General features: G+C 43.4%; 1 protein-coding gene across 2 annotated transcripts in view; it reads right to left on the bottom strand.

Annotated features, from left to right (window-relative positions):
- Window positions 1–22,165, bottom strand: part of IFT88 (intraflagellar transport 88) — a 473,307-nt gene that overhangs the window by 201,021 nt on the left and 250,121 nt on the right. For both annotated transcript variants that reach the window (XM_078657075.1, XM_078657076.1), the window contains exons 17-19: window positions 20,827–21,013; window positions 3,957–4,065; window positions 1,605–1,755 (exon numbers count right to left, since the gene is read on the bottom strand). In XM_078657075.1, the coding sequence (XP_078513201.1) occupies window positions 1,605–1,755; window positions 3,957–4,065; window positions 20,827–21,013 (447 nt within the window). The remainder of the gene's footprint in view (window positions 1–1,604; window positions 1,756–3,956; window positions 4,066–20,826; window positions 21,014–22,165) is intronic.

The raw sequence follows: 22,165 nt of genomic DNA, 5'->3' as shown, positions 1-22,165 counted from the left end.
TTGCATGGAATTGCACTAAATATGGCATGAAAGTAGAGCTTTATTCGAAGAACCCCTTTTGCTTGGTTTGTAAATCCATTCTGTCGTTTGCGAGAAGGTAGCATTTCAAATGTGTTCCAGTCTGTGCATGCAGAGGATAAATGTTAAAAGCATCTGGACCATTAATTTGTGGACTTCCACAAACCTCTTTTTTCTGCAACCCCAAAATTAAAAAAAAATACTCAAACCTGATTGGTCTAAGGAGCTTTTTCTCCTGCCATCCCTTCTGGTTTCACAAACCCAAATATAGGTTTGTGGTTCTAAGGGAGTCTGGTTGGCTGGAAAAATTGCTATTAAATGACGCAAGGGACTCAGTCCCTGTATCCTGAAAAGAAAAAAGTGACAGAGCACATAAGGGGCCACGGTTAGTATAATCTAACTACAGGCCCATGTGGCCCCTCTCCCTATTTTAAACAAAATAACAAACAGGCCAATTTTTCTGTAGGATTTGCAGCTTTCAGTGTGGCCACTGAAATCTAAAATAAAAACTGGCTTGGGGCACGTGAAGCCAGTTCAAGCTTTATGGGCAAGGGATCGTGAACCCACGTCAAGCTTCAAGGACCTATGTTGGCCCTTTTGGTGGTTTAGTGAATCTGAAAGTGGGTTTTCAGACCCTACAAAAAGCCTACCATGGGTCCACAAGCCAGTGATTTTTCGCAAATCCCATGGCAGGATGCATGAACCATTAAAAAAACCTGAAGACCTCGCTCAAGGCAGATTGGGCATAATGGATCACCTTTGGAATCATGTAATTTGCCAGGCTCCTTAGAGGAGTAAGTTTAGGACATTTCTTCTTGTGCCCCTGTTCCAAAAGACTTCAGGGGGGCCAGCATGATTAATAATCTCAAAAAAGACAGTATGTACGAAAAGACAATTCACTTAAATACATCAAGTGGAACACCTCAGTTCTTTTATTTCTCGTGAAGCAAAATGAAATCAGAAAAACAAATTTTCTATAAAAGTAACCAATGCATTTGGTGCCCAATTGAAGAAAATACATTGAGAGGGTTTGGAATGGTGGAGCAAAAACCACATGCCATGGAGCGGGAATTTAAAAAGCGACCATCAACAGAGCTCTCAAAGATGATCAGCAAAAACTCTCAATGATGATCAGTCTTTCACTGTAATTAATGGCATTCTTTTGCACTTTATTACTTTACACTGCCAAAGAGAATTGAAGGAACCGTAAGAATGCACTGTTCTATATAAAGCATCACTAATAAGTTATAAACAAACAATACTACTGATTTAACTTTCATGTAAGTTAAGATGCAAATTGATTTCCCACTGCACCCTCTCCCCCAGTCAAAGAGGAAACATTTCAAAGCAAAATCATGAGTGTATATGTACAATTTTACAAGCAATAATTGTAAGAGTGATTTATCAAACCTTTCAAATTATTTTGAAAAATAGTTACACATGTTTCAGGCCAATAGTACACCTAGGTACATATACATGTAGTGGTCAACATGCCTTTTTAATGTGCCTCGTAATGTGTATAATAGTGTATAACGTGGTCACAGTTTTATGACAAAGAACCGTAAAAGAAGAAAGGTCCTCATTACCTCATAGTAATATTGAAACGCTTGTGATTTATCCCCTTCACTGTCGTAAAGTTCGCCAAGCTTTGCCAATACGTGGGAATCTGTGGGTACCACACTGATAAGCTGCATGAGCCACTCGATTGCTTGATTTGGATCCTCCAACATTTCATACCTGGGATTGCTCAAATTAAGGATGATTACTTTGGAGTTAGTGAATATTGATAACACAAAACATGAATACATAATGCAGTCATGTACTGACTGATGACTGTTGTGTGCACTGTATACCTACTACTCTGTTGAACATGTATAGCTGTGCCAGAGTGGTTTGGCTTTCTGTGGTGTGTCTTGATGGTCTACTGGAGAAACCTCTCTAACCATCCTTCCTACGGGTGGTTATTCCAAAGCGGGTTAGGTGACCAGAGAATTGTAGCGATGAATGGTGACTGAAAGGTTCCCACTCTAGTGTCCCAAAGGGTCATTCTGAACTAGAACTACTAGTGTCACATGCTTGGTGATTGGATGGCCTGGATCAGGTAATGGAGGAAGTCAAGAAGGGTGCAAGGACTTTTAGTGTTAAGACAAAAGGTCCTTTTGCCGATTTTGTGCCTCCTCCTTTCTGCAACAGGGAACAGGGCCAATTTTAAAACAGCTGGCAGAAATGTGCCACCCATGGTGCATCTTGGTCATGGCATAGTAAGAAATATTCTGATATGCATCAGAAAAATAGATAGGGGTGGTGAGAATGACAACCTTCTCACCACTGCCAATACCTCAAAGAAATGTTTATGCCAATTTGAGAGTCAGAAACAAGGAGATTCTGCCTGGAGTTGATTGCTGCATGTCCTGTCCCTCAGACTGCAAAGAACAAGCAACGCCAAGGTGGTGTATAAAGAGGCCAGTATAGGAACACTCAATTACTTTCTATACATTTCTGAAAAGAATAACATTTCCTTCCCATACTTTAAATGAACTCCTATTTGTAAAATTAATACAAATGGTTGGACAGCATCAGTGACACTTCATCCAGTGCAAGGTGTTATAGCAAGTTCAGCACATGATCTGAATTATGCTGGCCTTTTCTACGACTCCATGATATCAATTTACCGGGCAACATCCTTTAATATGGAACCGGAATCGGGCTGTGCCTTGACAACGCCAGCAATAGACAAACAAACATGTCGTTACCACCAGTCGCAGCCGGTATGACTCGCGGGTGGAAGGGAGGGAGGGTCGGGGGTGGGACGTGCGGGGAGGGGGCTGCGTGTGAAGTGGGGGGGGGTTGATAAAAAAAACTTACGTTAACTTATCTTTGCGTTTGCCGGCCCATCCCGCGTTGTCCATCTGAACAAGAAGCAGCCACAGGTAGCCTCCCTCCCCTCCCCTAAGCCAATAACGCAATAATGGCAGTGTTGTGATTGGCTGGGACGCCGACCCCACAGGTGTCTACGGGAAGGCTATTTTCTCTACGTAGGCTACATGCAGCCTACACAAAGAAAATGCAGAGTGCATATGACTGGTTTGGTCGGCCCTTGGGCCCACCAAACAGTCAGCGCACTCAGAATGGGCAAGCCACTCCTCCCCTGGACTCCTGCAGGACTGAAAACCAGGCACACCCTTCTTCTTTCTCGCAGTGTGAGAAGCAGAAACATAAAATGGTATTCAAAATACCATTTTGTGTTTCTGCTTCTCACACTCCGAGAAAGCAGTGGGGCGAAAACGATGCTTATTTGTCAATCCTTAATAGAACTTAGATGAACACACTGATATAATTACAATATCTGAAGAATCTTGGGGCCAAATGTACAAAGACTTTTTGTAGTCGCAAACACTCGCAATAGGAGACTGTGACCATAAAAATGCATTTTGCTATGTAATAAACCCAGGAGTCAATATTTATTTTTACTCCTAAAATGGGTTTGGAAATGAATTAGGAATCGCAAGTGTTGTAGGTGTTTCTTTCAAATAGCGATTTTTATCCATATGGATCAATGGTTTAGGATCGAAACAATGGTTGTACTCACTGAAATGTTACTGACCCCATCCCCAGGTTTGGGTGGTAACCCATTCACAAAAGGGAAAGGGTCTAATTGTGATCCCTTCCCCTTTGCGAATGTTAAAAAGAAGTTTGTTGGGGAGCAGGCTGTTGTTGACGGAACCATATCCAACTCTCATATAAACATTTAAAAAAAGGAAACTTTTATTTTCAAACAGTTTTTTTTCCTTTAAGGAAAACGGGCTGCATTAAAAAAAATTCTGGTCGCAAATTGAAAGCAGTATATTGTGAGCAGTAAATAGTACGTCTATCCCCTATATCACAGTGTCTTTCTTTGCCAGGCAGTAAATCTTCCTTGAGACTTTAAAGAAGGATACAAATTGGCTATTTGGTAAAGAACCTGAGCGCTATTTCTCAGTATTGCATGAAGTTTAAGAAAACAGTCCAATGCGTCCTCCAGCCGGCTTAATTTCTTGTAGGTCAAACCTAAAAGAAAGAGACATTGTAAGTAATATAATACAAAGAGCACCAACACATAAAATAGGTAAGTGCGCTTCATATTTTTTTATCAAACCTGTATTTAGATTTAATGCATCCTTTTTGATTTTCACAAGAGCAATACTATAACTGGAAATGGCATAGTGTATTTAAAATGGGTGTACAAAATTAAACTTTACAACTACAAAAGTGTGCAAAATTGCCAATTTCCACCAACTTCGCTAGCGAGTTTTAACAACTCAGCACAACTTCAACGACAGAAATTTCACACAAAAACTACTTTTTAGGTCGAGCCTAGCACAGCGCGCATTCGCTGCTTTGCAAGACTTTATTTAGGGGCTTTAAAAATCTCAGCACATGCTCGCACACGCTCGTGCGTGTGCTTTTGGTTTTGACCCAGGCTATTGGCCTTTACGTGTGTCTTTTTAACAAAGCCAGCACGCAATTGGCCAAAGGCGTCTTTTTGACCCACTTTTTTGTCCCAATGTTCACGCCCACGGCCTAATGCTTGCGGTTACAAGCAGCAGCAGCATATGTTTCCAATTATCGTGCCCAGAAGCGGGCGCGATAATTGGAAACATATGCTGCTGCTCGCAACCGCGCGCGCACACCAGCAGCTCCCGCATCTCGTTTCGTTCCTGTGAAGAATGTCTCTGGGAAAGGCAATGACCCCCTCTTCTTCATCCATTCAGATTAGCCGGTAAGGTCTCCTTTGTACTTCTGTTCTTTCCACCGTCTCCACACACGGGGTTCGGGACAGACTTATCAAACGGGCCACAGACTACTCTTCACATCCAATGGCATACAGTGGTTTGAAACCTCCTCTGCCATATTGGAGTGGCGTTTGTTTAATGTAAGGCAGTTGGGTGTTCTAGTTAAAAGAATATGTGTAATAAAAATGTGTAAGTAGATGTTTTTGTAAGTATGCATATGTTTATAAATTAGTAGCAAAATGCGTTTCAACAAATACTTGCTTAAAAGTAAAAAATAGGCTTTACTATTCGCTAGCGTAAGTAAGCTATAACTTCGACTGTCTCATACTTTTGTGTATTAAAATTATAAAGAAAGATGCTGCTTTTCCCGCAGAATTTCTGCCGGTCTCGTAAAATTGCTGTTTCGCTATGGCCACCTTGCTCTCACAACGGTGACTGATCCTCCGTGGGTTCTTTCTATTTCTGCTTTAGTTAATGTTTGACATGTTACAGATTGCAGAACTCTGCTTTGCGGATTTGAGTCATTGTCTGGCTGCAGTCACCGTTCAAAAAATAAATGGCCCCAGAGTGCGTCAGAATTGATAAACCTGGCTGTGCTGTTTTTTTTTTTACATGTCCCAAAAGGGGAACGTGTGACTTGGCGTCAGAGAGGAAAGGCTGGGGCCAACAGAGATGGCGCTGCTTATAGTGAACACGTTACCTGCAGCAAAAGTCACTGTTTGTAAGAGGTAGCGGTATAATTGAGCATGATATGAATGGCACTTCCTATGATACTTCCCCCCCTCCCCCCTCGCATGTTGTGTTTCTGGTACCCTCTGCTTGCCCGACTCTATGCCACAGCACCCTGCTTGCTCCCTATCTCTACTCTTTGCCCCGCCCTCACCCCATGCTTCCGGTGCCCTCTAACTGTCTGGCTCTATGCCACAGGACCCTGCTTGCTCCCTGTCTCCACTCTCTGCCCGCACCCCTGCTCTCACCACGTGCTTCTGGTGCCTTCTGCCTGTCGCCTGTCCGGTTCTATGCCACAGCACCCTGATCCTTAGCTCTACTTTTTGCCCCCCTTACCTCCCGCTTTCACCAACTGTTTCCAGTAACTTCTACCTGCTTAGCTCTATGCCACAGCACCCTGCCTCTACTCTTTGCGCCCCCAAAGCTCTCACCCCATGTTTCTGGTGCCCTCTGCCTGCCTGGCTCTACGCCACAGCACCCTGCTTCCTGTCTCTGGTCCAAATCCCTGCTGCATACCCTTGCTATCGGCCCTGTCTGCTGTCTATACTGTCTGTCCTTCCCTCCTTCCTCCCCGTGCTTCGGTGCCCTCTGCCTATCCGGCTCTATGCCGCAGCACCCTGTCTCTGTCCCACCCCCTACTGCATTCCCATGACTAGGGTCCCTGCCCCTACTCCCCACCACAGCTACTATCCTCTATCGCTGCACTCTCCCCCATCCCTTGCTCTGCCCAACATATCAGCCTTTCTGCCACTGCTCTGTCCCTTCCCCTGTACTCGGTCCTTGCTCCCTGCCCCACTCTCTGTTACTACACATTGGCCATGCTCCCTGCCCCTTCCCTCTACCACTACACTGCCCTTATCCTGCCCTTGTCCTGTCCTAAGCCCTGTAGCCTGCACTCTGCCATAATCCCTGTTCACCGTCTCTGCCTCTCCCTCAATCTCTCCTTGTGTCACCCCCCCCCCATTAATATTTCACTATCTACTGTACAATCATTTGCTCCTAGGTTATTTAGGATTCCCGTCCCCCTAGTATGAAGCTTGGTAACCCTACCCATCATCATTAGGGGCCCGAGTCTAAGTCACAGTTTGGCAGGGTCTAAGCAGCCTCACCTCATAGCTGAAAGGGAGAGGAGTTGGCCTAATGGCTAGGGCGGTCAACCTCGAATCTAGGTAACTGAGTTCGAGTCTCCGCAACAACACTAAACATCCTGTGATTCTGGCCAAATCACTTATTCTCCCCGTGCCTAAGAAAAAAAAGCATTGGCATAGCCAATAGGTCTCGCCTTTGGGACTTTATAAGTGTTTAGCCATGCAACAGTTGATGTTGTTGCACCAAGGATATTCTGCTGCATAACTAAATACTTACAAGGTCCCAAAGGTGAGACCTATTGGCTATGCCAATGCTTGTTTTCTGGGCAATTGTTCTAGGAAGCAACATCATGCAGTTTCACAAGCACCCTGTATTTAACATTTACTCACTCCCCTGGGTACCCAAACTATTCCCAAAATGTTTTCTGCACACAGGTGTAACTTACATGTGAGAAAATCCATATGCTGTTTCATAAAGTCAGGATATGTGCAGATTCTCAGTAGTTGTCAGTGTGAAAACCGGAGGTGGTTGTAGAGTGTTCCCAGGGGAGTGTCAACTGAGTGGTGAAAGGACATTTTATAAACACCCACATGGTTATAACTTTGCGGGTAGTCACAAATGTTTGCAATGCTTTTTTCACACTTAAGTGCCCTTTTTGTGCAGTTAAGTGCGACAACCCTCACCCCGATTGTAAAACTATGCAGCAGAATGGAAAATGATTTTCCATGAAAAATAAAAAGAGATAAAGTACCAAGTCCCTAGGAATACTCGTGTAGAATTTGTGCCATGAGGTAAATCCAATGGGTTAGGCAGGTGTGTAATGCAAAATGATGGGAACTGTCTGAGGGTCCCCTAAAATGTCAGTAACACTAATTACAACACAGATGCACACAGGCCTTCACCTAATGAAACTCCTGAAGGGTTTGGGACATTATGCACCACCAGTGAAGTGTAGGTGCCTACTCTATGCACCTAGATCCTAACAAAGATGCATATAAACAGGGTGAAAAAGGTAAATTCCACCCCTGAAGCATGACATCTTTTGCTGAATCTCCACAAACACATGCAGCAGCAAGCACTCCTCCTCAAGTTCAATCCTGTCCACCTTTAACAAATCCTGTTACACCATATGTATACCTGCAAAGCAAACATCATTGACTCTAACTAAAACCAATTTCACTATTGCATGAAATGCTTCTTAAGTCACACCAAAACTCAAACAAGTTACAGTCTTGTTAAAGCTGAAAAAAACTAATGAAGACTGAGAAACCCCTTCCTTCTAAACAATCATATCCCCTTTTGTTTGCATTGCTGAGGCATAAGAGTTTATGGTGTGCACCAAATTATCTGCAGCTTTGCTAGATGACGCAGGCCATGGCTAGCACAATGGCGGAGCCGGCATAATCTCTCGGAGATTTGCACCCCTCACGAGTATCCTGCATCATTTGTGCTCCATTGCCCTATCTTTGTCCACCTGAATGGCCGAGCAGACTATGGGGATTCAGCAGTCTGGGCAGACTCTGCATGTTTACATCGACATATGCAAAAGGAGTGGGTGAGGCCTGCTTCATACTCAGGACATCCTAAAATGGCAGCAGCCATTGCCCACTGAATGGAGGAGTGTGGCCAAGATCCTAGGCCTGACCCGCAATACTGGATGGCAGTGAGGTGTCCCAATTGACCTATACTCTAAGGTTCGCTGATTGGGAGGTGGTGCCAGGCGACCTCTGAGCTGAGGAGTGGCCGGTAGGCCTCCCTAGATGGGCAGTTTGACAGTTTTGAGGTGACGTTCTCCTCTGCTGTACCAAGCAGGGCCTATGTGGGCAGCACACTGCTTCGTAAATAGCCAGGGGGACCATGAGCTGTTACAATGCACAGCGGAGACGGCAATCAAGCGCACTCCCGTGATGGACCTGACCCTTCTCTTAATGAGTGTGATGGACCTGCAGCACCTATGCGTGTGACAGCCTTCTGAGCTGCCGGATCCTGAGGTGCCCTTGTGGTGCCTGGGTATGTTTCCACCACCCGGTGCCTTCCAGGTGATACATCGGCCTCTTGACCGCTTGCTGATCAGACATCTGCAAAACTGAGTAGTCTGCTCAATACAGCTATAGCAAGAAATGTAACCAAGCTCATGACTGGGGCTGTTCTGCTCGCAGCTCGACCCCAAACGCAAACTTATTGAGCGCAAGTAAGCCTAGGCTGTCTTCATGGTGAAGTCGAAATTGGGGAGGCCAAATCCGATTCTCCACCACAGTACGACTCGGGGGCAGACAGGATGATCCTTGCTACCACAGTCCCAAGGACCGGGGCCCCTGCGGGAGCCATCCATTGTGTACCGGTTATTCACAAACACAGAATCGCGCACTGCACGGCAACACAGAACGGACAACACTTCGGTTGAGATGAACCTCTTCAGAACTGATCTCAGGAATGTATCCAACAGGACTAAGGTAGTGGAAGAAGGGGTAAAGAGTACTACTTCCCAGATGAAAGAGATGCGAAACAACTATCACTAAGCTTCGGGATTCTAGCCACACACTGGAGGCAAGAGCTGGGCATGCCAAGAGAAGGTCTCCTCAGAATAACCTACACATTTGTGGCTTTCTAGAGCGCTGTTGGGCCACTCAGAGGAACGTTTTCTCAAACAATGTACCCTTGAAATCCACCAAACTGGGTGCCTCCCAAAACGACTCGCCATCAAAAGAGTGCCTAGAATCCTGGCCCCCTGCTGAGCTGGTGCCCCGCCTCCTGTGATTTCCTATTTCTTGAACAATAGGGACAATGATGCCATTTTACAAAGCTTGAGAGGCAAAGCGATGGACCACTTTGAAAGTCTAGCGATCCCGACCTTTCCTGCACATCAGGTGCAGCGTCCATTAAAATCCTTCAATGAAGTGAAAAGTCATCTTTGTGACCACAACACTCAGTATGTGCTACTGTTCCTGGCTTAACTCGAAGTGATCAGGGATAGAAATTAAACATGCTAACAGAAAACATTCAGGCAGCAGATTCTCAATTTTTAAAGCTAAAAATGGCTTTTTTTTTAGCTGTCTCTAGCCTAAAGTCGCCTCTTATTCAAAGTTTAGTCAATGGGGATTATTTTCTCTGTCTCACTCTTTTCTGTTTTGAAATGTTGGCATGTATGAGAAAATTACACACTTATTTCAGTTTAAAGAAACAGCCTGAAACTGGATAGACAGATGTGAAAAGCCTAGTAGATTGCAGAAGAACGTTGCACAAGCAAAAACCTTCCCGCAGTGAGCAAGCCTTGAAGGTCTTTACAGGACCTAGAGAGAATGAACAAAGCTTCCACATATGGAACAAAACAACCGTGAACAAAGATAGCACACTGTAGAAGCTGGCTTAATGCATGGTGCACACTTATTTAAGTGTAGCACTCTGCACTAACCGGACAACTCTTATGGTGATGTTAGTGGTCTTAGAAAATCATAGAAAGCTCTCTAAGTGGTAGCTGTAGAGAGCAGCCTTCAGACTTAGTCCAGAAGGAGTGTTAAGCAGCTTGTTTTACCAGAACTAATCATGAAATGTAGTTTAAAAGAAAAAGAACCACACAGTGTAGTAATAAAAATACTTATATTTATTATACACACTCACTAACACATTGGTATATCTCCTAACCGGAGATATCAACACAATTTACAAAATATTACAAATGTAAACAGGTAAGTAAGCACAATTACGCAGTGGTCTCCAGGGGGAGACAAAGCTGCAACCAAAGTTGGGCTGTGGACCAGAAGACTCAAGAGAACTGGGGACCCAAGGAACCACCCGAGGTAAGTACCCAGAACCCCCACAAAGGATGTGTGCAGAGTGGAAACACTGTTTTTAGGAAGAAGGACCCTTCCCAGTGGACCCTTAAGAAACCCAGTGGAAGACAGAAGGTTGGAGAGTCACCCCACCCATGGACACCTCACGAACCAGGATACCTACACCAGGGAAGTAGGGTGCATAGGTGCGAAGTGACGTCAGAAACTGCCGCAGACCACAATGGAAGACTTTAGAAAAGATGCCGCTGGCGAAGAAGGTGAAAGAGTCTGGTGGAATCCAAGGATGGATTCTTGAAGTGAAGTACCTGCAAGCAGAAGGGATAGAGTATATGCATCTTGGAAGTGACCAGAAGGCAGGAAAGAACAATGACCACCAATGACGGAAGATGCAGGAGTGATGACAGTGACCTTGTTGGTGCAGCTGTGAGGATCAAGTGACACTGTGGAAGATCAGGAGCCGTTCAAGAGCTGTTCCACGTCAGAAATCAAGAACCAGGGGGGTCGGTGTCCAGCAGGAGCACCAACAAGCCTTGGCTTGATTTTATTCCTAACTGGAATTTACTTACATGGAAAAACTAGCTATGAGAGTCTTACACCTCAACAAAACTGCATGCAACTGTACAAACAATTAGGTGGGGATTGTTTGAGGCCTGAAGAAAGCTGGAAACCCGAAAGGGCTATGATAAAATGGCTGAAACGTGTAGGTAATGTACAATGGATATATGAAACATTTTCATTACACATCCATAAAACTCTCCACCTTTTTCATAGCAAAGATACTCATTCAATAAAAGATATCTGGGGTATAACCTTAGCTATTTTTAAATGTTTGAACAGGATCCCTGCTGTTATCCAGACAGAACCCTATCAAGAGCTTCCCCAAGGGTGGTTGAACAAATCCGAGTGGTATATACCTACGTGGTTGAGGGTAAGGCACCCATGATAAAGCATGCCACGATAAATTCTGGTGTCTTCTCCTATTCTATTTAGATATCTGCAATTTTGTTGTAGATTATAGAAAAAGTCACTCCAACGCACTCGTCGATTCCTGAAATTCGAATTCTCTTTTCTTTCCCTCCCTATATATAGCTTTTTCCCTTCTCCTTTTTCCCCTTTCCCTCCTTTTTCCTCTTCCTTAATATATTACAGGTGTATATAATTTGTCACATACTGATTTATATTTATTATATTGTTTTGTAACCTATGAAATTGCCTATCTTTGAACTCCAATAAAAAATTGTGACACAAAAAAAAAAAGAAAAAGAAAATGAGTATGCATTTGCCATCCCAGATTCGACAAAAAGGAGTAATCTGGTAACCACATATGGGAAACTGTATAATCTCAGGCATACATAATAAAGCCCCTCCAAGATAAGCTAGTGATGGTATAATGATTGGATAAAACCAAGACATTTGATTTGACTTAATATCTGGAGAATGCATCACCCAACAGCTTTATCCTAATCCTTCTACTCCTTCCTACTTTCACAAATCCAATAGCAGAACCAACTACATATTTGACACCCAGATACTGACGTTCTTCTGCTTGTTCTCAGAGCATCTCGGTACAACAGAGTCCTATCAGTATACACTGTCTTTCCTGTATTCCTGTGGGAAGCTATCGCTCTGTGGCACCTACATGGTGATTTCCTGCAGAAACATTGACAAACCAGGAGTTCAGACAAAGGGTAACTGAAGAAATTACCAATTGCTATATGAAGCAGCTGTGGGCTTTAAGGGACATTTCCGTCTTTAAAAAATTGACAAAGATTTGGCTTTTTAGTTCTGCATTTTGACTCCATGACTACAAGAATTTGTGCCTATTATGAAGCCAGGCGATACCAAAGGGGATGATGGACGGAGCGCTTGAGCAAATCAAACACTCACCCCCAGTTAACTGATCTGGGTTTAATCCATCATCATTCTTTAGCTCACTCCACCACCCCAGTTCAGACATGGCCATATGCAAATCAGTCTGACCCTGTGCCTCATGGGAACAGTCCAGCCCGAACTGCCAAGCCATGTTTTCCCTGGTCCGGAAACAAGCATCCTAGGACCGGTTTCTGGCTAATCAGCCGTCATCAGCCAGGCTAGCTTGAATCCAGTGGCAAAGTGAGCAACTTAGGGCAAACAAAGCGATACCAAAGGGTATGAAGCCAGGATACCCTTTTGAGTAGTTGTTGTGCTCTAAAAATGAAGTATTGACCCCTATATGAGCAATCAAATGGGCAAATTGAAACTAGTACCAAGAGGGATGTCTTTAAACTGTACTTACGGGGTACAACAACAAACGTTATGGGACAAAACCAAGGTTAAGATGGTAAGGACTATTCTAAAAAAGATTTGTGTTGTGGTTGCGTCACACTCTCCCCAGCAACCCAGCGCCCGTCCACTAAAAATGACACTACACCAGATTAGAAAAATATGGAATGCTTTTAAAAATTCCTCAAGTTATCTTATTTCGTCGGACATGAATTGTTTAAATACATTAAGCACTTCCACATTTGATTACCTGCATCAATAAGAATACGACATTACATTTAGTACAAGCACCTGGTTCTCTAGGGGAGAATGAATTCAGGAATTCACTTAGTGCTCTAAATTTCAGGCAGTACTTTTTGTGATGCAAACAAACCTTAGCAGGAAAAACGCTCTACATCAATTTAAAGATGTAGAGTGCCACCGCCTGGAGACCTTTTATGTATCTCTTTTCTAGTAACATTAGATTATGCGAGGACATAGCTGTCATCCGTATAATTCACCCCTGGTAAAATAAGAACAGGCATCAATTTTCATCAGCAACATGCAATTGAACTGGTGATATAAATTGTTCTGGCTTTGGTTTAACTTTGAGGCGAGCCAGCAATAGTTCTAGGACTGGCAGTTCTCTAGTCCCAGTATGGTAGTCCTGTCAGTTCAGGCTCCCTTGGTCTATACAACAGTTTTTACTAAGGTTCCAGAGATCAGACCGTCCACTAGGCCCTGAATCGTTTTCTCTGGGTTTATGTCCCGCACCAGCCCCCAGATCCCTGCTTACTTGTGGCCGTGGGGCTTTTAGTCTCCGTTTCAGCCGTTTCACACTCTGGAACGTAATTAATCTACTCCGTCGGTTCTTTGATGCAGCGTCTACTCCCTCGCAGGCAAAGCCGTTTCACACTTTGGGCCTGCGCGAGAAGAGGACGCTGTGGTGACTGGGTGCAGCTGACATCGATTTGACTCGACCCCCCACCAAAGCAAACACGTTGATTTCCCGGATAGCTGCACTCCACTGGGCCTGCGCGGGGAAGAAGTGGCTGTGTTGCCGCGCCGCCCCCTCCTCAGGGCAGCCGTCAGGTTCTTCTCCGGACCTGCACGAAGGAAGAGACACTTCACCGCCGCTCCGCCCCCTCTGCGCGTCCCCCGGGTCCTCTACTGGGCCTGCGCCGGAGTCAGACGCCTCCGTGCTTACTTCCGCCTCCTCACCAATTCCCTCAGCGATCGGCAACAGCACCGGGCCGCCTCTAGACCCGATGCCGTGGGTCAGTTGAGAGGGGGGGGGGGGAACGCTCCCGATGCCGTGCTTCCTGACACAGGTAAGAGGGGTCAGGCCAGGACAGGAGTGGGTTTGTGAAGGAACCGGGGGGAAGGTGTCGGATTCTCACCGTCTCCCCCTGGGTTTGCTAATGTCCTCAGACAGCTCTTCCTCCCGATGGGGCAATAAAGCAGTTCTGTCCGCTCGACGCGAGCCCCAGCAGTCTCCTGAGACCACCCAGTGAAAGGGTCAGATCCTCCTATTCTATGAGGACACTCGGCCAGAGTTTAACAGGAGCAAATTTGGGTAGGGCCAGGTCTAGGGTTAGAAGGGGGGATGACAGCAATAAGGAAGCAACCCTCTAGAGAAGTCAACCCTCTCAGTGTCCTAACCCCCTGACGCCACAGCATGAACTCCCACCAACTCCTTGCTGAACAAAATGGCCGCCCGGGTTCTGACCTTATATACCCTAGGTCCAGTTCACCAGAAGGGGCCAGAATGTTCTAGATTCCTCTACCCTAAGCTATGGGCCAAGCTCTGAGGTAAAATCTTAACAGTTTACAGGCCACCATTTTGTGAGGGTACCGACTCTATCTCCATTTTATAAGAGCACCTGCACCTCACTATCAATAGGTCCTAGTAAGGAGCCCAGAGTCCTAGGGTCAACACCAGAAAAACATGTTGTGGACATTAAAAAAAAAAAATATTACAGAGGCTAAAAGGGGAAAGAAATAAAAATTAATTAGGAGGGACTACCCAAAGGGCTAGCAGGTTTAACAGGGGGTTACTGTATATTACCTGAATATTAACTGTAAATTGTCCTACACATTCACAAAGAAAGATACTCTTGGTGTGATTGGTGAGTAAAAGGCCAGAGAGAGCATCCTCTAGATGACAGATGCCCAGGGAAATCGCTAGCAATGTTGAGCATCAAGAGTGATCCAGGGGATATTTTGGGAGAGTCGACCTACTCGCAGACGAGTAAACAACAAAACTACCTGTTGAGGATTGATTTCTTTAGACTTTCCATGGAACAAAGCACTGAATTTAATGCCATTAGAAAAGAAGGAATTGGTGAATGTACTTGAAGGGATGTCTAGGGGGTAAGACACACGCACCAGATGGTATCCCTAATGAATTGTAGAAATTTGCCTAGAATACCCAGATAGAGAAATGTCTCGCCATTTTCCTAGGAACTTAATAGTGGACAACACTTCCAGAATTCATGAGGGAATCACTACAAGTGGTAGTCCTGAAGTCAGACAATCCATGAACCATAGTGTACAGGTAAGAAACTTTTTTTTTCTCCAGTGTTGAATCTTTCATAGATTCACATGATTGAATCTGAATATGAGCAGTATAAAATTTGTTCCAATATACATAATATGCAGAGGTGGGAAATTTGCGATGTTAGATGCAATATTTATACACATTATAAAGATGATGATAATAATTTTAACAAGGCATATGGATTGAAATACATTGCAAAGGACTGCTTGAGCCACTTCCGCACCTTGGCTGGTAGTGGCATCTAGACAGTAGTGTCTAGTGAAGGTATGACTGGTTGAACATATGTCTGTGCTGCATATGTCAGGTAATGACATTACGGCAAACAGTGCTGTAGAGGTTGCCACACTTCTTGCCGAATGAGGACGTACTTTAACTGTGAGCGGTCTTCATGCTTTTTCGTGGCAAAAAGCTATGGCTGCTGATACTCATCTGGCTATGATATTTCCTGACAAGGATTGACCCTTTCTTGGAGGTGCGAAGGGGGCTAGAAGTTGATAAGATTATCTATATGCCTTAGTCTTTTCAATATAAAAGTTCCAGCATCTTTTAACATCCAGACATTGAAGTGTTCTTTCTGCTTTGTTTGATGGATTCTGGAAGTATGCCTGTAAGACAATAGGTTTATTAAGGTGAAAATGTGTTGGCACCGTAGGGGTGAAATGAGGATTAGTCCTCAAAATAACCCTGTCCTCTTTGAATTGCAAGTATGGCCTTTGTATTGTAAATGCCTGTATTTCATTAATTTTCCTATCCAATGTGAGAGCTATGATCTGGTGATTATATCTGCCTGGTATGGCTAATACTTTGAACGCTCTTATGGTCATAGCTGCCATGGCTGAAAATTGTTTTCCAATACTATCCAACCTCCTACACTCCTTATCAAGAGGAGCTAAACATAATGTTGTAGGATTTTTAGATCGTCGATGTGCTGCCTGCATAACTACTGAATCTGGCTTCTGATGTCCTACTAGCTGGAGAGTTTTCCGAGGCCTTGTATTTCTGATCTAGTCTAGGTATTACAGCTGCCACCTTGGCAGTGTTTTTCACAACCATAATTTCTTCTGTCCAGATATAGTCAACTATGGGTATAGACCTCACTGATTTCCTTGTTTTCTTGAAATCATATAGGAAGCAATTGGTTTGTTGCACAGGTACTGGCATATCAGACCTTTTAGCAGCTCTTTTTAAGAGAGCTTGGAAGCCCTCTATGTCGTCTGGTGGCAATGTGGCTGCTGGAGGAGTTGGAGGGGCTGATATTGGCGCAGTATCATCATCCTATTCGCTTCCTGTATTTGTGGCCTGGTCATGAGGTATTTTGCCTTCTTGTGGTTCTTCACAGCCATCATCTTGATCCCCATAGCCATTAGAATAGTAATTGAATCTATTCCATTGGTTGTGGAATCATCCGTTGCTGTGTAGCAGGGCTCTTTTCTTGTTTCATCAGCATAGGAATATGCAATGTAGTACCAGATCAAGACCTCAGTGTTTGTTGCGGTTGTTGGGCTGGAGTTCCCCTTTCTGGGAATCTTCTATAATAGTCGTTAAGCATCTGGCGAAGTACTATGACCAGAGCTATAAGAACCCGCATTATTGGTTCTTGAAATATCTGTTCCTCAAATGTCTCATCATAAGGAGAGTCCTCGTGGATCTCTTCATTGGCCCTTCCTTTGTCTTGGTGTCTGACTCTAAAGGAGAAATCTCCAGACATGCAAGATCTCCTCCAGCTCATATTCCTCATGCGTCTACTGGCATTGTATATGTAGCTGAAATGGGCTATTTGCAGCCTCAAAAGATCCATCATCCTCACCCTACCTCCTATTTCGAGAAGGCAGACTGGTGCTAAATGTGAAACCTTGCTTGGTGAGGTTTAATCTGGTTCTATTTGAGCATCAGTAAAAGCCTGTGATGGGCAAGTCGACGTTGTAACTTTGATGGTGCATGTGTGTGTCTGACAAAAACATGTTTCTCAGTCTTAAGCATTATAGTAGTCGCTGGTGTAGCCATCAAAGGAGCGGTCGTAGACAAAGGCACCGGCAGGGCATCCATCGACAGTGTTGACGATGGAGCAGCCGTCTTTGGTTTCCATTGACAAAGCAGCCATCAATGGATTTGCTGATGATGAGGTGTCATCACTATTCATTTCGATGTCTAAGATGCTGTTGATACTGTGTTGGTAGTTGTCATCGACAAACGCAGATGACAACATCGTAGCCATTGATGGTCTTGTCATCAATTTGCCGTTGACGCATGTGATCAGTTAGAAGGATCTGAGGTTGGCTTTTTGATATCTAAAGAAGCTAAGGCATTCTCAAAAGGAGTAGAGGTTCTGACCTAGTTTTATTTGATATACAGGGCTCTGGAGGTGTTGTATGCCTCGATTTTGGCTTATCCAGACTCTAGTCAGCCCTTCTCTTTTCTTTGATTTTTAAACATTTCTTTTGTGGCTCCTCACCCAACTGCTTTCCGTTTCTTTCTCTCTTATGGTTTTTTCTAGATGGAGTTAATGGTTCTCAAGAGACTGGAGTTTCTGTAGAATCTTTCTTTTGAAGCCACAAAAGAAGCCTTGCTTTTCTATCTTTCAGTGTCTTAGTAGAAAATGTTCTGCAATATTTGCAGTCTTCAAATTTATCATCAGGGGATAAACAATAAAGACACTCCTTGTGGGGGTCCTCTGAAAAAAGCCTCATCTTACCACAAGACTTACAGGGCCTAAAAAGGCTCTTCTTGGACCCCTCTCACATGATGGATAGATGTCAGAAAAAAGTATAGGCAGAATTAGATCTTCTGTCTGATAGAAGTAGAGTTCAACTAAAGGTCACCTGGAATCAGAGTAACAGCTTTCCAGCAGAACTTAGCAGAACTTAGGGAGACTCCCTTACACGTGATGTGTGTTTAGAAATCTGAGGTGTGGTGGCTCTGGAAAGGAAAGATGATTCAGAAGCTGCACTCTGATTGGCTGAAGTTTGGTACTACCTAAAACGATGTGAATTGCTATACCATGTCACTGGTTGAAGCTTTACCGTATAATGCTTTGCACTATTTATTAAAATTACAGTGGGACTCCCACCTTGATGACAGGGAAGATTCAAGCATGTGAATCTATGAAAGATTCAATATTGGAGAAATTAGGCTTCCATCCATGCCCTGAACTTTCTACAGGCTTTTTAAAATGTTTTACCACACCTCGATCTCCTAAACAAAGTGGCACTGGTGCTCACTATATTCATGTTGCGGCTAGATTACTACAAAGGCTTTTACACTGTTTTTTCAAAAATAAACCCATCGATTTTTCAGGGAAATTGGTCCAGAACCCGGTAGTCGAGCTAAGATTTTGTTGGAGAGGCCAGAACCAGCTAACCACTGCACCGACGTCCCACAATGGATCCTGATAAATATGATATGTAAATTAAAGTCTCTGTGCCTGGAGCATAAGGCAGTGCATGTTCACTCTTCTGGCTGTTTCACCAAGGTATTTTTGTCTTGCCTTTCCCTTGGAGGGGGGCGGGGGACAGGGGAATTTGAAAATGGTTATTATAAACATATTTATTATTAGCTCAACCAAATATAGAAAACAGAACAGCATGGATGGTTCCTATACATGCGAGGTTCAATAATCTGAAATGCACCACCAACAATTCTCAGGCATAAAGGGGTCTCTCGAAGTTCCAACATGGATTGATTACCAACCTCTTCTACCACACTTGCATATAGGGTTGTATGTGCTCAGCTTCCCTACACCCATCCTCAGCCTGGTACCACCAGCTTCAAACTATATTCCATTAGTCAGATACCTAAGAATGTCTAAAAATGTGTATAAATGTAATCACCCAATGTATTGATTTGATCATCAGAAAAGTTCATTTATAGACATTTAAATCTTGTTGTATGCTAGAAAAAAATATCATGGTATAGCCTTCCTCGAGCAGTCAGACAGAAGCCCGGTATGATTGCCACGTAAATCCTCTTACTTTGAAGTCAGAGAAAGAAAAGTAAACGCCAAGCTCCCTGGAAGAGACAGTCTGATATCTGAACTCTTTCAGTGAATGCACAGCAAACGTGACAACATCAGGACAAGATTTAAAGACCTTTTTACAGAAAGACAGTTTGTGGAAGAATACAGTAAACAAGGTTTGGGCAACGTGAGGTGCAACCTCAAGCTGGACAGCCTAAAGCATATAAAGCAAGCAAATAGAAAGCTAGAAAATGTGAGTTACAAATCAAAAGGTCAATGGTAAGCAACTGGTGGAATGCATTCCTAAGTCAACTTTCTGAATGTCCCCAAGATATCTTAAGCAAATCAGACAGCTGTGCTGTTTGGTAGGCTGCGACCTAAAAAGAAGGGTGAGTGGCGGCCTTTCACACATAAAGCTCTCACACTTAGTACTGACAGGGCAAGCTTAGAGTTTTCTTGAAGCTCTGAGAAGCAGTTTACCATTCTGCCGCATGATGATGTGTGAAAATAAAGGAGAGGGCCAGGTACGTAAAGTATACTTATTTCAAGTTGGCTGGAGCAGGAACAGCGCCATAAATGTAAACTCTGCACTTTCTTTCACTCGAAATGGAGCTAGAGCACTGCCATAAATCAGTAGTGGCCCTGCTCCACCAAACTTGCAGTTCCCCTACTCTGTTTAGAGTTGGGCGAAGTGCTGAGTTTACTCCACCAGCATAAATCCTTGAAGTGACCATCTGCCCGGCACTGGGCACCAGGCCACAGTGGGGCTTACCAAGCCCTATTTAGATTGGGAAAATCATTACTTGTTTTTCTCACCCAGATTCACCATGTGAGGCATGCCACTCTCGGGTAGCAAAAACGCACAAAAGCACTCCTTACGTGTAAAGGCCATTTGTTTCTGAAAGAAAACTCCCACTTAAGGATATTAGTTTTAGAAAACTAAAACACTTTGCTGAGCAGGTACATCAAACATGGTGACCACTCAGGAAAGCATCCATGCTTTCAAGGAGCCACCGCATCAGCGACATCACTGAATGCAAGATCCCTGGCTACCAGTCGGGGAATCCAAAATATAGCAGATGGTCCTACACCAGGGGGGTGACAGCCATAGCCTCTGTGCCCTGGTGGGCCTGTGGGTTGCCTACCAGACCCTAAATGGAACCACCTACTAAACACCCACAGCGTGATCTACGGCATGAAAGAGGGCATGAGTCACATGTTTAAGAGAAATAACAGTTATACTTAGGATTGTGTCATGTTGCAATTATTATACTTAATTAAGTAAGTGTTTTATTCAGGAGAATAATCTGTGAGGCACAGTGATCCTCTGGCTGTAACATGAAAAATTCTAGGGAAATGTTCTCATCAGAATTAAAAGAACAAATGTCTCTCTTTCTAAAGGCAAGAAAGAAAGAAACACTTGTGAATTAGGGAAGATTGGTTTGCTAGGGAAAATACATAGGGGCTCACAAAACATCATTTGTTGAGAATGAAATAAACACATTAAATACATTTGTGATCTTAAACCGCTTAAAGGAAACACTGAAAAAAGATTAGCTCTACTACTGACAAATGCTTCTATTTGCAACATCTGTCTAGAATATTAACAACAATTACCTAAATATAATTCTTAACTAAAACGTGCAAGTTTCTAATAAACAGAACACTGCTTACCAAGATTATAAAGAGCCTCAGTGCAGGATGAATCATTCCTAAGCGCTTCTTTGTAAAACTCTGCTGCTTTCTCGTAGTCCCCAGCTAAAAACACTGAATTCGCTTTGTTAGTGAGTGCATATGGATTATACCGGTCCGCCGCTACTGCTAAATCAGCATACATATCTGCTTGTAAGGCTTCATTCTCCTATAAAAGGGTGAAAAACAGAATACTTCAGTAACAAAAAGGCTTATTTGACCCCCAAGTCCTCCTGGACAGACTTCTAATAAAATCATTACATATTTAATCTTGACCACATTTTTAGGTCTGGAATTAGCCAAGACTTTTTGATTTTACTAACAGTATATAAATCAGATACTTATAGTGGCTTTCAGTCAGTCGTCTTCATCAATTGGTCTGTTGTTGTGTCATTCACATTTTTCATCCACCCATTACAGCACACGGAATGGGGCACTGGGTCAGACCACTTCAGCCACTGGCTACTCTCACTGTGTGACAGCATTCTGTTCTTTCACGAACAGCACATCCATACAAAGTAGTTACCTTCAGTACCATGGACTACTATGGCAAAGTGCATTGTGAGGTCAAAACAAATCATTTTGCCAATGCTTACTTTTTAAATTGGTGATGGTCTTGCAACTCCTCAAAATTCAAGAATTTACAAAAACGATGACAAAACAAATAAAAGCCAGTGCCAGAGCTATTGGTGTTGCCAATGCTTGTTAGCCTTATTAACTTTATAAGTGTAGAAGAGAGAACGCTGACTTGAATAATATATTTATAGTATTTATAGTACTGTACTTTATTACTAAGGTTCACTAATATCCCTCTTGCTGCAGTTTGAAACAGGTTAAATTGTTTTGCAGATGCAGCTGCACTTTACATTTAATAATAAAGAATAAATGTTGTTTTAATCATAATAGTCAAAGTAATTACTCAAATTGAAGTGTATTAAAAAAAATATAACCACACTAAGATGCTTCTTTAGAGGTTTGATGACATGATACTCTGCCAGGCATCAGCAATGTATATATCAGTTACAATACAGGCAAACATTTAATGGATTTTAATGATCCCTGCTGGGAAGCTCTCATGTATTATGGCATCGAATTCCAAACTACATTGGAGTAGAGACAACGTGATGGAGCTGAGACATTTTGAGTAGTTCAAATGTATTAATAACTTAGGAGGCACTCATCCAAAAGGATATCAGGATGAGAAAATATCAATTCTTTTGTAAATTATAGAATTGGATAAAAGATTGTCCTACATTTAATCCTCAAGTCTAGTTTCAACAATCTTGTTGCTATATCATTGTTTTTAGCCTTTTCATTGAAG

The sequence above is a fragment of the Lissotriton helveticus genome, chromosome 8 (genome assembly GCF_964261635.1).
Source record: "Lissotriton helveticus chromosome 8, aLisHel1.1, whole genome shotgun sequence".
In the NCBI taxonomy this organism is placed as follows: Eukaryota; Metazoa; Chordata; class Amphibia; order Caudata; family Salamandridae; genus Lissotriton; species Lissotriton helveticus.
The sequence above is the reverse complement of the archived record's forward strand: the minus strand, read 5'-3'. Positions and strand labels throughout refer to the sequence as shown.